The sequence below is a fragment of the Jaculus jaculus genome, chromosome 14 (assembly GCF_020740685.1).
Source record: "Jaculus jaculus isolate mJacJac1 chromosome 14, mJacJac1.mat.Y.cur, whole genome shotgun sequence".
Taxonomy (NCBI): domain Eukaryota; kingdom Metazoa; phylum Chordata; class Mammalia; order Rodentia; family Dipodidae; genus Jaculus; species Jaculus jaculus.
The window spans coordinates 20,002,343-20,020,250 of NC_059115.1; the positions used below are offsets into that span (position 1 = coordinate 20,002,343).

The window sequence follows — 17,908 nt, forward strand, 5'->3', positions numbered from 1 at the left end:
ACCACATGAAAGCCCCTGCCATGTCTGTTTTCCCTCATTTTCCTCAGATCTGACGCTCCACTCCTGCAGAGCAAAATCCCTTCCCTTCTCTACTCTGCGCTTCCCTAGCAATGGAGGTTATAAAATCGTGCGGTGAGCGGTGTGTCTCCAACCCAGATGTTGCTGTGCAGAGAATGGCGCGTGAGGCTCGGCACCCATGCAGCTTGTGGAAATCACATCCTGTCCCAGTCAGGTGGGTTGCTGGAGCATTCAGCGAAAACAGAGTGACTTACAGACATCAGAAGTTTATTACTTATGGATAGGGAGGTTAGGGGGGCCAAAAGCAAGATACGGGAGAAGACATGTCCGCTGAAGGCACATCCTCTCACAGATGGTGTCCTTCCATGTCTTCATGAGCTAAAAGAGGCAAACAACCTCTCAAGGCTCTCTACAATCATGGTCATTCATGTCTTTCATAAAGATCCCACCCCATGGCAGAAACCCCATCCAAAAACCCTACCTTCCATTATTATAACAGTGGGAGTGAAGATTTATTTACTTATTTATTTACTTTAAAGAAAGGAAAAAGGAAAGAGAGAGAGAGAGAGAGAGAGAGAGATTGGGTGCTCCAGGGTCTTCAACCACTGCAAACAAACTCCACAAGCATGTGCCACCTTGTACCTCTGAATTAATTGCGTCCTGGGGAACCAAAACTGAGTCTTTTGGCATTGCTGGCAAGTGCTTTAACCACTAAGCCTTCTCTACAAACTTGGCAAGAGTATCTTAACCCGTGAATTTTGGAGGGATTTTAACTTTACCTTCTGAAAATGGAGAAGGGGTTGTATGGGCCTCCCACTTATCTTGATCGGGTGTCACAGGTTCCCTTTTTGCGTGCCCTCTCTCGGTGTCTTCCCCAGGCCTCTTCTTTGCAACCTTCTGCTCTTCTTAAGAAACTGAAGACCATAGGAAGCAGATCAGAGAGCCCAGCCCTTCTGGCCATTGAAACGCTGGGCAAATTTAAATTCTTTGTGTATATGCTATTTTCATCTTTTGTAGTCATGGACTGGAGAGAAAGCTCAGTGCTTGCGTGGAAAGTCTGCAGGCCTGAGTTCAAATCCACAGCCATCTGTGTAAGGTCAGAAGTCAAAAGTGGTTTGTGTATGTGGAATTCATTTGCAGTGGCAGAATTCCTGGGTACTTACACACACACACACACACACACACACACACAAATAAATGAAGGAATAAAAATTAAAAATACCTCAGGGGTGCTGGTGGTATTGCTCAGTGGTTAAGATACTTGCCTGCAAAGTCTAATGACCTGGCTTTAATTCCCTAGTAACCATGTAAGGTTGTTTGCACCAAGTGTCACAGTGTCCAGAGATCATTACAGATGGTAGAGGTCCTGAATTGCCCATTCACTGTCCCCTTCTCTCTCTCTCTCACTCTCTCTCTTTCTCTGTGCAAATAAATAAATAAATACTTAATAAAAAATTCCTCAGGCCAGGTATAGTGGCTCATGCCTTTAATCCCAGCACTCACGAGGCAGAGGTAGAAGGATTGCCCAGAGTTAGAGGACAGCCTGAGACTACATAGTGATGTCCAGGACAGCCTGAGCTAGAGTAAGGCCCTACCTCGGAAAAAGCAAAAAAGATAAAAAGTTCCTCAAAAGAAGAAGGGAGGGGCACAAGCTTCTCCAGGATGTCCCCTGTTGTGACAGAATAACAACCTGTGTCTCTTCTTCCCTTTTGACGATCCTCTCTACCAGGTTCCACTGTACAGAGACCACAGAGTCAGTTCCTTTTTGTCTATTGTGGGCCATGTCCCCGTACATGACATAGGTGTGCTTGTTTTAATTATATATGTTTATATTTTTTCACACAAGGTCTTATAAATCCCAAGCTCATCTGAGACTCACTATGTGGCCAAGCATGACCTAAATCCTGATTCCCCTGCCTCCACCCGCTTCCCGAATGCTGAGATTACCGGCATGCAACACCTGGTTGGGCTTGTGAGGTGCTGGCTTTGAACCCACTGCCTTGTCTTTACAGAGCAATCACTCTCCCAGCAGAGATATACTCCCAGGCCTCTGTGGGTTTGAATAGGAAGTACACTCACCGCCACCTCTGCACAGTCTCCTCTGCATATGTCACTGATTGTAAAAAGAAGCCTGGCCTCGAATCTGGGCCAGGTAAACCCTTCACTCAACCTGCCACTTCCCCACTGAGCCTCCTCCCATGGGGAGTTCCTGCTACTGGAAGATCTCTCATCTTCTCCCTGGAAAGTAATATGTTGGGGACAGGGTCCAGGCCACTGTGCAGAGTGTGCCATGACAGACTGCTGAGAAAATCACGGTCACATCCTCCCCCAGCTTCCTGTGGGGCCTCCTTCCAGTTCCTTCTAGAAGCGTCCAATAGAGCAGACTGTCCATGGCGGCCCTGAGCTACAGCCAGACATGCTGCCGCTCCTTCTGCTCCTGCTGCTCTGGGGACCTGAGAGGGTGGATGGCGTGTGGAAAAACCCTGAGGGTTACGTGCTGAATGTGCCAAGTCAGGTGACTGTGCAGGAGGGCCTCTGTGTCCATGTGCCTTGCAATTTCTCCTATCCCCGGGATTATTGGACTGAATCAGACCCAGTTTATGGCTTCTGGTTCTTGCAAAGGTCGGATACAAAACGTGATTCTCCAGTGGCTACTAACAAGCCAGAGCAACGCGTCCAGAAGGCTGCTGTGGGCAGATTCTACCTTGTTGGGGATCCAAAGGACAACAACTGTACCTTGGAAATCAGAGATGCCAGGAAGAACAAGATGTCATACTTCTTTCGGCTAGAGAGAGGGAATACAAAGTGGAACTATCAGAAACTTGTACTTGTGATTGTGAAAGGTAAGTCAATGTAAACCTCTATTCAGCCACATAGGAAGGTTATGGGTGTCACAGGACAAGGCCAGGATGTCACCTTGACCTCAGGGAGGCTGGGCTGGATCATCAGAGCTCAGTGGGGGGAGGTGGATCAAAGCCTGCACTTTCCCACAGCTGGACCTCACCCAACCTCACTCAGTGCCTCTTCTGTTCACCAGCCCTAACTCACAACCCCCACATCGACGTCCCAGAGACCTTAGAGGCCGGCCAGCCCAGCAACCTGACCTGCTCTGCTCCCTGGGCATGTGAATCGGGCCCACCTCCCATCTTATCCTGGACTATGGGCTCTGTGACAACCCTGGGCCCCAGTAACACTCGCTCCTTGGTGTTGAGCCTCATGCCCCGGCCCCAGGACCATGGCACCAATCTCACCTGCATGGTGACTCTACCTGGACCCAATGTGACCAGGAGAACGACCACCTATCTCAACGTGTCATGTGAGTCTAGGCAGGGACATTGGGATGTCTGATGGAGTGGGGTCCCCAGAGCATTGGGATCTTGGTCATCTTCTGTGTTCTGAGTAATGAGTGCTATAATCTTGGTGCTGGAGCAGGTCAGGAGTATCCTGCCCTCACCATCCCTATGCAGTGTGTATACCGAGCTTCCTACTGATTGCCTTTCATGTTCCTGTTCTAGATGCTCCACAGAACCTGACTGTGACCACCTGGGAAGGAGTTGGAGGAGGTGGGTAGATCCTCTGTGGTCTGGGGGAGCAGGGCTAGCCTCTCCTCACCCTAAGCTCACCCCAGTGGCAGAGATCCCTTGTTGGAGACAGTGTTCCCTCCTATCTATTGTCCCCTCAGCTTCATTAGTACGTGTCACTGATTCTACCACTCTTTCGCTTGCTCATTGGTGATTAAAGGGACAAGATGACATTCACAAAGCAGAGCGACACATTCTAAGTCCTTCTCATCCATGGATACATTAATCTTCATCTTTGGCTTTTCATTCCCCTTATGATTTTTATTTGAATGCTTTCTCAAAGAGACAGGGCCACAGAGGAAACATTCAGAACACACACAGGAGACTGACCCTAGTAGCTCAGTCACTTCCCTAGAAGTGACCAGTGCCTGCACAGGTTGTTTGAGCCTGGCTTTGTCCACCAGAGCATCTGAGAGGTGAATGCATGGTAGGTACACAGACAGTCCTCATTCTCCCCGACTGTGGTTTCCACGGCATGGAAGGACCCAATTCTCTGGCTTCTTGTATCAATGACAGCCTGGCATTGATATACCTGACAATGAAGCAGTGTGCAATGATTAGTCTTGTGTTTACATCTGTGTGTATGTGTGTGTTTGCTTGTGTGTTTGATCAGTTCCTAAGCTCAAAATGTTCCTACATCACATGCTGTCTCTACCTTTGAGAGTGACATTCATATTGCCCACACTGAAACCAGACACATTTACATCTTTTCTGAAGATGGATGAAAGCATGGATTTCCTGTAGTCTAGTCCATGTTGATGTGTCCACCTCCCTCCCATGTCGCCTGTGTTCTTTGTTTTAATCTCTTTGTCACTTGGTCCCTTCTCTACAGCATCCACATTCCTGGAGAATGGCTCATTTCTCCTAATTCCAGAGGGACAGTCTCTGAGTCTGCTCTGTGCGGCTGACAGCAACCCCCCTGCTAGACTGAGCTGGTTCTGGGGAAACCTGAGTGTGGGCCCTTTGCATCCATCCAACCCTGGTTTGCTCGAATTATCTCCACTCCATCTCAAAGTGGGCGGAGAGTTCACCTGCAAGGCTCAGAACACTGTGGGCTCCCAACAGCTCTCCTTGAGCCTGGCCATGGAAGGTAAGTGACCGTTGGGTTGGAGCAAGACAAGAGAAGGACAGTGCCTGTTCATTCTTCACTGTCTCCCATCCATACCCAGTTCCCTTAGCTCACAGGAGAACTTGTTTCCTCCCTGAGCTAAGCTGCAAGGTGCAAAATTTTCCTTTCAGCCACAGCCTGTTTTTAATTTTTCTGTATCCGTTTCACTGGGACAAAGCCAGTGGAAGGAGTGTGCCAAAGAGTGTGCAGGGGTCACAGAGTACTGGGCTTTTGTAGGCTTGAACTGAAGTCAGATTTTGCCCTTGACATAATATTTAGGGGAAACCAAAACAAAATGTCATAAGAACATAGATAAAACAACTGAAGAATATATATATATATATATATATATACACACACACACACACACATACACACACACACACACACACATATATAAGCACTGAAGGTTAAACCTGGCACTTAGGTCATTCTGGGCAAGTGCACTGCTATTGAACTACATCCCTAGTCCTCCCCATAGATTCTAAACCAACTTTGTACAACTGAGCCCAACCCCTAGCCCTTTTATTTAATTATTTATTTACGATTATTTATTTGTTTATTAAAGAGAATGGGCATGCCAAGGCATCCTGCTGCTATTAATGAACTCCAGTTGTATGTGCCACTTTGTGCATATGGCTTTACATGGGCAGTAGGGAATCGAATCCAGACTGAACTCAGGCCATCAGGCTCGAGAGCAAGTGCCTTTAACCACTGAGCAATTTTTCCAGCTCCAATTTATTTATATTTTGATACAGGGTCTCACTAAGTTTCCCAGCATACCTTGAACTTTTGAGTCTCCTGTCTTCTTCAGAGGTAGCTGGGATTACAGGACCTATCCTCATGCCAGGTTTTGATGCTTGGTTGGTTGGTTGTCATACTTGAGATGTCACCTGGGGCCTGGGCATGCTACTGAAGTGCTTTACCACTGAGATACATTGCCAGCCCATGATGCATTTTTTTAAAACAAGTAAGAATGTATGTGAAATAATTCCAAAACACCAAACTTAAATCAAAGCAAGCCGCAGAACTTGATGCTTCCTCACCCTTGCTAGACTTGACCCGGACCCTGTCCCTTCTGGACCTTAGTCTGGGTGTCTGAGCAAGAGATAGAGAAAGCCAGAAGCCCAGTGTCCAACTAGGGTGGGAGAAGAGGGAGGGCTCAAGGGTGCCTCTCCCTCCGCAGGTAACGCAGCTCTGTCCGGAGTGATGTGGGGGGTCTTCGTGGGCGCAGGCACCACAGCCCTGGTCTTCTCATTCTTCTGCATCATTCTCATGTTGTGAGCATTGGTCACGGGAGGGAGGGAGGACCCGTGGTGGGGAAGGACAAACCAGGCACCCCACCCTGAGCTCAGAGCTGGACGGACCTGGGTTGGATGGCAGCCAAGGGGAGCTGAGTTCTGGGAAAATGTTTTCTGTGTGTCACCCTCAGGCCCCATTGTTCCTGAGGGAGAGAGGCTCCTCAGAACAGCAGCTTCTCTGATAAGAGCACTTTCCAGAGATTTAGTAGGAAGCACAGAGTGCAGGCAAGTACTGTGGTCCTGGATCTTGTCACACTGAAAGATTCTCTGGTGTCCTCACTCAGAGTAATGTTCTGGAGAAGGAAGTCAGCAAGTACCACGGCGGAGGTGACGGATCTCAGTGCCCTCAAGGGCTCAGTGTCTCAGGTGAGTGACATGGGCACCAACCATGTGCAGCCTCCCTGCCTGGACCCTTCTCTTGAGATGACCCAGAGTCTACTTGGCTGAGCTGGTCCAAGTTGCTCTTCTGTCTCTTGCTAGGAGCTAGCTAGCCTCTTTAGTCTGCTTTCCCATCTTGCTGATTGCAGACAATTCCCTCCACCCTGCAGGTCGAACACGAGGGAAGCCTAAGCTCCTCTCTGTCCTCCCTTTCTTTCATTATGGCCCAGATGTCACTGGGTCATGTAAGCCTGCTCTCCTGCTCTTGACTTCTGTCATTGCTGAAGTTGTCCCTTTCAATCTTGGACCTCCTCGGTTCCCTGTCTCTGTTCCCTGCCCACTACCAGAAGTTAGTGACCAAGAGCCAGTTTTATCCAGTTCCTTTGCATTTTAACATCTGTCCCCTAGCCCCTTTGTCTAGAGTAGCACCCTATAAACTTGATTGTTTTTCATTTATGTATTTGAGATACAGAAAGATAGAAAAGGAGAGCGAGAGAGCATGTCAGGGCTTCCTGCCACTGCAAACAAACTCCAGATACACTTTGTGCATCTGGCTTTATGTGGGTACTGGGGAATCAAACCCAGGCTATCAGGCTTTGCAAGAAAGTGCCTTTAACTACAGAGGCATCTCCCTAGGCCCCATAAACTTATTTTAAAAATATTTTACTTGTATTTATTTATGAGAGGGGGGAGAAAGGAAGGAAAGAAGGAAGGAAGGAAGGAAGGAAGGAAGGAAGGAAGGAAGGAAGGAAGGAAGGAAAGAAGACAGGTAGAAAATAGACACATCAGGGCCTCCAGCCACTACAAATGAACTCTAGATGCACACACCACCTTGCACATCTGGTTTATGTGGGTCCTGGGGAATCAAGCTTGGTCCTCTGGCTTTTCTCACAAGCACCTTAATGGCTCAGCCATCTCTCCAGCCCCCCCCCCCCCATAAACATTTTTTATGCAAGAGAGAGAGAGAGAGAATTGGCACACCAGGACCTCAAGCCACTGTAACCAAACTTCAAACACCTTGTGCACATATTTGACCTTGTGAGCATGTGTGGTCTTATGCACTTGTATCACCTTGCACATGTCGCTCATGTGGGACCTGGAGAGTCAAACATGGGTCCTTAGGCTTCACAGGGAAGCACCTTAACTGCTAAGCCATCTCTCCAGCTCCCCATAAACGTTTTTATTCTTTATTTTGAGAGAGAGAGAGAGAGAGAGAGAGAGAATGTGTGTCAAGACCTTCAGCCTCTGAGAACAAACTCCAGATGTGTGTACTACCCTGTGTGCATGTGCAACACTGTGTGCATCACTGTGCACCTGGCTATGTGGGACCTGGAGATTTGAACATGAGTTTTTTGGCTTCACAGGCAAGCACCTTAACCACTAACCCATCTCTCCAGCCCCCCCTACATAAGCTTTTAATAAAGGGCCAGATGGTAAATATGCTTGGTTCTGTGGGCTGTACAGTCATTGTTATAGCAGTTCAGCTCTGTTGTTGTATCATGGAAAAGTGCATACCCAAGTGTAACTGATGAACATGGTAATACTTTATTTTAAAAAAGCAGTGGGGGGCTGGAGAGATGGCTTAGCAGTTAAGGCTTTTACCTGCAAAGCCTAAGGACCCATGTTTGACTCTCCAGATCCCACGTAAGTCAGACACACAAAGGTGAGACAAGCACAAGCTTGCACATGCCCAGTAGGTGGCACAAGCGTCTGGAGTTCAATTGCAGTGGCTGAGGCTCTGGCGTGCCAATTCTTTCTCCAGCTCTTTCTCACTTTCTCTCTCTGTCACTATAATAAATAAATAAATAAAGCAGTGGACCAAATTTGATGTAAGGATTGACTCGAAACATAAAGCCCAAACTCTTCAGCCTCAATATTGCAAAGTCTTCCTCAGAGGAACCTGCACTTTTCCTCTTCCATATCCACAGTGTGACTTTGGGAGGGTTTTGAGCAATGGAGTTGCATGTGTCCCTTTAGTCACTCAGGAAATATTGAGCACTTGCCAAGAGGACCGACCTATCTTTGAAGAATTTTGAAAACCTTGGGTTCAATTATGTCTCATTCTAGCCAGAAGGATATAACCAACACAATTAGATCAATCAAATAAATAATAAATGAACACAGCGTCTTTTATAGAGGCAGTCTTTCAGGTAAATGAAGAGTACAGAGAATAGAAGCACAGGAAAATGGGCTGTGGGTTTTTGTTTGGTTTTGCTTTTTGCTATCTGCAGCAGTTATCTTCTCATCATCTCGTTGCTGGGACAAACACCCAACCAGAAGCAGCTTATGGAAGGAAAGGGTTTGTTTCAGGTTACAGTTTCCAGGGGAAGTTTCCCTGTGGTGGGGAAGCATGACAGGGAAGCTGGCTCACATCTTGTATCACTGGGGAGGAAAGCACTGGCAAGAGGGACTGGACTACAAAATCCCAAGGTCTACAGCCAGGAAACTACTTCCCAAAACAAGGCTCCATCCCCCAAAGGCTCAACCAGCTGGGAACTGAGTATGCGTCGTAATCATAAACACATGAGGCCATGGGAGCACTCTATATTCAAACCACTGTACATCTGTATATCTTCCACCATTCTGTCTGTCTTCTATCATCTGTCATCCATCTCTGTCATCTGTCTAGGTAGATAGCATCTAACTGTCTAGTCTTCTTTATCTCTCATCTATCTGCCTAGTGTCTCCCTGTGTCATCTGTCTCTGTCTATTTAGCTGGCTCTATCTACCTATCATCTAGCTAAAATATTTGTGATCTAGATATGTATTACCTCACACAACATAAAATTTACCATTGTAACCATTTTAATAATATAGTTGTGTGGCTGGAGAGATTGCTTAGCAGTTAAGGCACTTGTCTGTGAAGCCTAAGGACCCATGTTCCACTCTTACAGGTCCCATGTAAGCCAGACACACAAAGTGATACATACGTGCAAAGTCGCACATGTGTACAAGGTGGCCCACACATCTGGTGTTCAACTGCAGTCACCGAGGCCCTACTGTGCCAATTCTCTAATTCTCTCTGCTCCCCCCATTCCCTCCCTCATAAAGGTGTATGTCACCATGCTCAGCAAAAAAAAAAAAAAAAAAAAGAAGAAGAAGAAGAAGAAGAAGAAGAAGAAGAAGAAGAAGAAGAAGAAGAAGAAGAAGAAGAAGAATATATTTGTGCAACAGATGCCTAGGACTGTCATCTTGCAAAACTAAAATTGGGCAATAAGTCCATACTGTCCCTCCCGCATTTCTACTTCCCCATAACCCCTGACATCTTCTGCTTTCTTTGTATGAGTTTGATGGCTGCAGATACCTCACATAATGGAGGTATACAGCATGTCTTTCTGTGATTGGCTTGGGTCCATCCATGTTGCAGCATGTAACAAGACTCCATTCTTGTTAAAACGTTGGTGACATTCCACTCTAGGTCTAAGTCTCACATTTCCTTTACCATGGGTTGCTATGTGAGTTGCTTCTACCTGTTTGCTCCTGTGAGTATCACTAGAGTGAACATAGATTTGCAAAATGTCTTTTCAAGATCTTATTTTCATTTCTTTGGGATCTATACACAGGTCATTGGGTCATTTGATACTTCTGTTTTTAGATTTCTGGGAATCTGTCATACTGTTTCCCATGATGGCTGAACCATTTTTACATTCACACTAATACTGCACATGAGATACCATTTCTCTACATCTTCATCAACACTTATTATTTTCTGTTTTATTTCCTTTCTTCTCCTCTCCTTCCTCCTCCTACTCTTTCTCCTTCTTCTTCTGTTTTATTGAGGTAGGGTAACACTGTAGCCCAGGCTGACTTGTAATTCACTCTGTAGTCTCAGGGGGGCCTTGAATTCACAGCTATACTCTTATCTCTGCCTCCCAAGTGCTTGGGATTAGAGGCATATGACACCATGGTTGGCTTTTATTTTTACCTATTTATTTCTGAGAGGAGAGAGAGAGAATGGCTGTGCCAGGGCCTCCAGCCACTGCAAACAAACTCCAGATGCATGTTCCATCTTGTGCACCTGGCTTACATGGGTCATCAAGCATTGAACCTGGGTCCTTTGGCTTTGCAGGCAAGCACCTTGACTACTAAGTCATCTCTCCACCTTTATATTATGTTCTAATAGTGGCCATCCTGATAAACATGAGATGATAGTTCCTTATGGTTTTGATTTCCATTTCTCTAATAATTAATAACATTGAAGATCTGTTCACTTGTGTATCTTATTGGATAAATGTTTATTCAAGTTCTTTGTCTATTCTGCTGATTGGATTATTTGCTTACTCTTGCTGAATTATAGGAGCTCTTTACCTATTCTGATTACGAGTCCCTTACCAGGTGTGGGGCTCCTAAATATGCTCTGCCATATATTTGTCCGTTGACTTGTGGTTTCAGTTGTGCTGAGGGATTCTGCCCCTTGCTTGCTCCAGGCATAGGGTGGAGCAAGTGCCAGTTCTGAGAAACAGGAGGCTGTCCAGTGAGTGAAAGAGCAGCAAAGAGGTGTTTTTACAAGATGAGGAAGCAAGGGCCAACCACAGAGAGGGGGCTTGGAGCAGTGTCTGAGTGGGCAGGCTGTGGTGAGCATTGGGGCAGTTTGGAGCACAAGAGAAAATGATCCAATTTACTTCTCACAAGTCCTTCAGGATATTGCATGCAAGAAACCCCATGGCAAGGAAGGGGCACAGATGTCAAAAGGAGACAAAGTGGAGGGAATCAGGCCCGGCTTCTGGACAGGTTGGGAAGCTAAGGCAGTGAGTAATAGCCATGGGCTGTGAGTGAGGAATGACACACAGCTACTCTCAGACCTTGGCCCTGAGCAGACAGACTAAGGTCAAGACTGGAGGAGACAATCTGAAGCAGAAAAGAAGCACAATCCAAGTACATTGTTTTGTGAGCTGTTGGACAACAGGGTGTGGTTCAGGTTCAGGCTTACAATATCTACATTTATGATATTTTTTTCTTAAACATTTATTTTTACATTCATTTGAGAGACAGAGAGAACAGGCATGGCAGGGCCTCCAACAGCTGCAAACAAACTCTAGATGCATGCACCTTGTGCTTTTGGCTTATGTAGGTTCTGGGGAATCAAATCTGAGTCCTTTGGCTTTGCAGACAAGCATCTTGACTGGTAAGCCATCTTTCCAACCATGCTCTTATATTTTTAACTTCCAGTTTTTCTACTTTACCATCAAAGTAATACCCATTCAGTGGAAACCATGCTTCAAAGTTTGAGGTTTTTATTTTTTTCTGGGACCAGCCATACATTCTATTACAATATTTAAGGGTCAGGGAGATGTGAGCCACTAACAAAGGGCCTGCTGTGGAGGTGGGATGGATCTATAAAAGTCATTTAGTGCAGATAGGCCTCTATTTGAGAAATGTGTGCAATTGGTGTGTCTGCTACCATGATGTCTAGGAAGGAAAAAACAAAGATAGCCAGCCATTTGGATTTAGCCATATGGAGATCATAGGTGAGCATATGCAAATTGTAATTTACATAGGCAAAACACTAATTTACATAACCAAGGCAATGGGAAGAGCTGTCAGCCCAGCATCTTCCCCACTCCCCACCTTACATTTGTAAAGTTCCCTGTGATTACAATGGGCACTCCCAAATCATCCAGACTTGTTCCCTTGTCTAGATATCCTTAATACCACCTTCCAAGTCCCTCTGACCATGCAAGGCTACATATTTATAGGTCCTGGGTGTTTAGGGCCTTTTGTGGATGTCATTATTCTTCCTGTCAGAGATATAGTTTCTTTGACTGGATTATTCCCTACTCACCACCACTTAAGCTTCTGCAGGGCAGACATTATGCCAATCAAGGCTCTTTATCTCATTCACTTACCCTGTCCCTACCTATCATGTCACAATTGACAATTAGGTATTTATTGATTAATATCTTCTGGCCTTTTCTTCTTAGTTTGTGATCATAGGTATGTTTTTCTTTTATTTAATTTTTGCACATGTGTATATAGTATTGTGAAGTAGTGCATGTGCAAATGCATGTACCCAGTGCGTGTGTGTAGAGGCCAAAAAGGAATATCAGCTGTCTTGCTCTTTCACTCATCTGCATGTCTTTTGTTTGTTTGTTTTGGTTTTTCGAGGTAGTGTCTCACTCTAGCTCACCTGGAATTCATTTTGGAGTCTCAGGGTGACCTGAAACTCATGGTGGTCCTCCTGCCTCTGCCTCCTGAGTGCTGTGAATAAAGGCATGCGCCACCACAACCAGCTGGGGTTTGTTTAGAGACAAGGTTTTACTAATAAACCAAGGCTAGTCTGGAACTCACAATATAGCTCAGGCTGGATTAAAAATTGTACAAATCTTCCTGTCCCTACCTTCTGAGTGCTGGGATTACAGGATTACCACATCTGGCTTTGCCGGGAAGTCTGGACAAACCACTCACTTAGTTGAGTCTAAATTTTCATATTTATAAAATGGAGACAAAGGGTCTGGGGAGATGCCTCAGTGGTTAAAGGCTATTGCTTGCAAGGTCTGCCTAGCTGGGGTTCAATTTTCCAGCCATACACATAAAGCCAGATACACCAAGCGGTATATGTGTCTGGAGTTGGAAGAAGCAAGAGGCCATGGTGTGTCCAGGCTATAGCTCTCCCTCTCTCTCTTCCCCTCTCTTTCTGCTTGTAAATAAATATTTTAAAAATGGAGACAAATATATCTTGCTTATGGAGATATTGTGGGAAATTAAATATTAAGTTTTGGGGCAAAGCAATGAAAAGGGTTTTAACAAAAGTGCATATGGAAGGCTGGAGAGATGGCTTAGAGATTAAGGCACATGCTTATAAAAGCCTAAGGACTCATGTTCAACTCTTCAGATCCCATGTAAGCCAGACGCACAAGGTGATGAAAGTGTGCAAGGTTGCACATGTGCACAAAGTGGCTCATGCCTCTGGAGTTTGATTATAGCGGCTGGAGGTCCTGGCACGTCAATTATCTCTCTCTGTCTCTCACTCACTCTTGCTCTCTTGCATAATAAAAAAAGGCCAGTCTGTTGGTCTTGCCTCAAAAAGAAATTTGTGTGGAAAGGCTGGAGAAATAGCTTAAATTGGTAAAGTGCTTGGCTTACAAGCATAGTTTGACCCCTAGTACACACATAGAAGTATCATGCTCATGTCAGCACTGGGGAAGGGAATGCAAGTGAATCCACAGAGATTGCTGGCAGCTAATCTAGCTTACTTGGGAACCTCTAGACCAGTGAGAGACTCTCTCAAAAAATTCTGGGGTTGGAAAGATGGCTCAGCAGTTAAGAAACTTTCTTGTAAAGCCTAAGGACCCAGGTTCAATTCCCCATACCCACATAAAGCCAGATGCACAAGATGGTGCATGCATCCGACTTTGCAGTAGCTAGAAGCCCTGGTGTGCTCTCTCTCCTTGTCTCTCTCTCTCTCTCACACATCTGCTTTACTCTCTCATAAAATACATAAAAGTATAAACAAAAATAAAGTTTTTTAAAGTGAACAGCATATTTGAGGACCAGCATCCAAGATTGACCTCTATTCTCCCTTACACATGCACACACATGTATGGGCACAAACATGCATACACACACATACCCAATACATGTAGATGAGTGGATGAGGGAAGCTGATGGGCTTCCACTTGTACTTGGCCTCTTCTTGTCCTCAGTGTTCCGCTCTAACTCCCTTTCTCCCTCTCTCTTCACACAGAATCCCTTGGTTGAATCACAGACAGATGAAAGCTTATCACCCCAGCCTCCCACAGCCATGGCCACGCCCTCTGCTAAGGAGGAAGAAGAGGAATATTATGCGTCCCTCACCTTTCATGAGATGAAGCCCAGGGACCCACAGAAACAGCAGAACACTGAGTACTCGGAGATAAAGATCAACAAATGAGGAACCACATGGTCTTGGTCATGGTGGACATCAGAGCCTGCCTGGTCCTGGAGAAGGAAAAGCCTCTGGGTCACCATGCTGTGAACAGGACTCCAGAGCCCGCTTCTCCTGCCATCACGGGACCTACCCATGATGGCCACCCAACCCCCAGCCTCTGGTGACCACTGTGTAGTCTCAGGCTGGCCTCGAACTCATAACGATCGTCCTACCTCTGCCTCCCAAGTGCTGGGATTAAAGGTATGTGCCACCACGCCCAGCTTTTTTTTGTTTTTGTTTTTGTTTTTGTTTTTGAGGTAGAGTCTCTCTCTAGCCCAGGCTGACCTGGAATTCGCTACGTAGTCTCAGGCTGGCCTGTAACTCACAGTGATCCTCCTTCCTCTGCCTCCCGAATGCTGGGATTAAAAGCATTGCACCACCACACCTGGCTTTGATTTAATTTTTATTTTAAAAAAGTATGTGTGTTGGTTGTACAAAGGGATGCCTTTCACAATGACATTTCCATACAAGCACACCATGTATTTTGATCATGTTCACCCTTATTACCTTCTTTTGTCTCTCTCCAGCTAGTCATTAGTCCCCTTCTTTTTTCCCAAATGTCCCCTGTCTACTTTCATGTCTCATATATGTGTCATATGTATTAGTTACTTTTCTTTTCACTGTGACAAAACACCTGACAGAAGCCACTTGAGAGATGAGAGGTATATTTTGGCTCATGGGCTTCAGTCCATCTCAGAGGGGAAGGCATGGATGGCAGTGGGAGTATTTGGTGGAAGTGCCTCACATCTTGGCCAGCCAGGAAACAGATCTTGGGCCAGAAGCAGAAGTGGTTATTACTTTCAGGGCCTATCCCCATTAGTTAGGCCATGTAGCTAAAAAGTTCCCTACTTTGCAAAAAACTGTGTCATCAGCTAAGGAACAAATGTTCAAACACACACTCCTGTGGGGGACATTGTATAACCAAATCATAATTATATAAGTATATGCATACATATATATGCATATATACACATATATGCATGTGTGATTCTACTGCCATAGGCATATGTGTGACATTTATGTAAAATCAAGCTTGCATGTATGAGAGAAAGTACGCAGCATCTGTCACTGTGGAACTTGCCGTTTTCCTTTTCCCCATATGAGTGAGATCATGTGGAACTTCTCTCTCTGCGCTTGGCTGACTCCCCTGACACACACAACCTGATTCAGCTAGACTGGTTGGCCAGTATTCAGACCACCACATCAAGTGAATGCGCAAAGTTTGAAAACAACACCAGGGTAATCTGAGGAGAGAAACCACACAATCTTGAATTTCACCTACACACATCACCCAAATGCAGGAAAGAGTAGATCTTGGCAACCACTTCAGAAAGCAGCTTGGATGGCAAGAAATCACAGAGCTCAATGAAGCACTAATGGTCTGTAAATTTGGATCCCATCCCATTTATAGCAACATTAAAAACCATAAAATAGGGCCATGGGGAATAAAATAGGGCTCAGTGGTTAAAGTGCTTGGCACATAAGCAAGAGGACCTGTGTTCAGATCCCCAGCACCCACCCAAATGCCAGGTATGGAGGCATGTGCCTGTAATCCTGGGCTCAGGAGGCAGAGATGGAGAATCTGGGTTTACTGGCCAACCAGACTAGCTTAATTAGTATACTGTAGTTGCAGTGCAAAACTCTGTCTCAAAAAACTAGGGTGGAGGGGCTAAAGAGATGGCTTAATGGTTAAGGTGCTTGCCTATAAAGCCTATGACCCAGGTTTGATTCCCCAGCACCCACATAAAGCGAGATGCACAAGCAAGTGCCTTTAACTACAGAGCCATTTCTCCAGCCTCAAGGACATTTTTTTTTAAACCTACAGTACTTCTGTACTACAAAAAAAAATTGTTGAGAGAAATGAAATAGACCTAAATGAACACAGGAAATAAACCATTAAAAAAAAATGCCAGGCATGATGGTGCATGCCGTTAATCCCAGCACTTGGGAGGCAGACAGGAGGATCACCATGAGTTCAAGGCTGCCCTGAGACTACATAGTGAATTCCATCCAGGTCAACCTGAGCTAGAGTGAGACTTTACCTCGGAAACCCCCCCCCAAAAAAAATAATAAAATAAAAAATAAACATACTATGTTTACGTATTAGAAGATCAAAATTGTTAAAATGTTAGTTCTTTCCATATGGATTCAAGATAATTCCTGCTGGGGACTGGAGAGAAGGCTCAGGGGTTAAAGGTGCTTGCTTGCAAAGCATGCCAGCCCAGATTCATTTCCCCTGACATGTCCATACACACACATGCATGTACAAATAAATCTTTAAAAGATGCTCTCAGGGGCTGGAGAGATGGCTTAGCAGTTAAGCGCTTGCCTGTGAAGCCTAAGGACCCCGGTTCGAGGCTCGGTTTCCCAGGTCCCACGTTAGCCAGATGCACAAGGGGGCGCACGCATCTGGAGTTCGTTTGCAGAGGCTGGAAGCCCTGGCGCGCCCATTCTCTCTCTCTCCCTCTATCTGTCTTTCTCTCTGTGTCTGTCGCTCTCAAATAAATAAATAAATAAATAAATTTTTTTTTTTAAAAAAAGATGCTCTCAGGGCTGGAGAGATGGCTTAGTGGTCAAAGTGCTTTCCTGCGAGGACCCAGGTTCAATTCCCCAGTACCCAGGTAAGCCAGATGCACAAAGTGGTGCATGTGGCTGGTGGCCTAGAGGCCTTGGTGTGCCAAACACTGGCAAGGGGAAACTGGCTTTAACACCCATAAGCCCGCCCCCAACAATACACTGCCTCCAGGAGGTGTTAATTTCCAAATCTCCATCAGCTGGGAACCTAGCATTCAGAACACCTAAGTTTATGGGAGATACCTGAATCACACTACCACAACCACTGAGCCATCTCTTTATCCCCCCAAAACTGAATTTCCTACAGCTGCACCCTCCAACATGGCAGCCACTGCCCACATGGTGTTCCCAAGCACTCAGAATACACTATGTTTAATAAGCAAAAGAAAGGTTATAAAAGCTACCAGTGATAACTTTACTTCATTGCACATGCACGTGTGTGTGGTATGTGTGTATACATGCTCATGTGCATATGGACCTGGGTGGGTGAGTGCGTGCGCACATGTGTGCATGTGCCTGTAGAGGCCAGGGGTCAACACTGGGTGCATTGCTCGATGATTCTCCACCTTATCCTGTGAGACAGGGTCTCTCGGGGAACCTAGAACTCACTCACTAGGCTACACTAGCAAGGCGAGGAGCCCCAGGGATTCCTTGTCTCTGCCTTCCCAGTGCTGGGATCACAGGCACACAGTGCCGCGCCTGGCTTTTACATGGGCTCTGGGGCTCTGAACTAGGGTCCTCATAATTGCACAGCAAGCACTTTACCAACCGAGCCGCCTCCCTCACTCCTAAGCCGTAATTTGAATATTCACTGCATGTTGAAATGATATTTTGAATTTGGGCTTGAGTGGCAAACTCGATCTTAATAAAACTGACTTTATGGGGCCATACATTCAAAGTATCACGGTGGGTTTCACGAGCAAGCTGCACATGGAACATTGCAGGAGCCCAGTGAACAGTGTGTGGCTGGCTGAAGGAGCTTCCAGCCCAGAGGCCGAGCCTGCTGGTAGCTTCCTGTGGGATGAGGCAGGCTGACAGCTTC

The 17,908-nt window shown here is 45.9% G+C and overlaps 1 protein-coding gene across 1 annotated transcript; it reads left to right on the forward strand.

Annotated features, from left to right (window-relative positions):
- The first annotated feature begins 2,434 nt into the window (after nucleotides 1-2,434).
- On the forward strand, nucleotides 2,435-14,498 carry LOC101593486 (sialic acid-binding Ig-like lectin 12). Its single transcript, XM_045133362.1, has 7 exons — nucleotides 2,435-2,861; nucleotides 3,056-3,334; nucleotides 3,534-3,581; nucleotides 4,432-4,689; nucleotides 5,894-5,987; nucleotides 6,293-6,374; nucleotides 14,071-14,498. The coding sequence occupies exons 1-7, from the start codon at nucleotides 2,435-2,437 to the stop codon at nucleotides 14,254-14,256; spliced, it is 1,374 nt and encodes a 457-aa protein (XP_044989297.1). The 3' UTR covers nucleotides 14,257-14,498.
- Nucleotides 14,499-17,908: the final 3,410 nt, after the last annotated feature.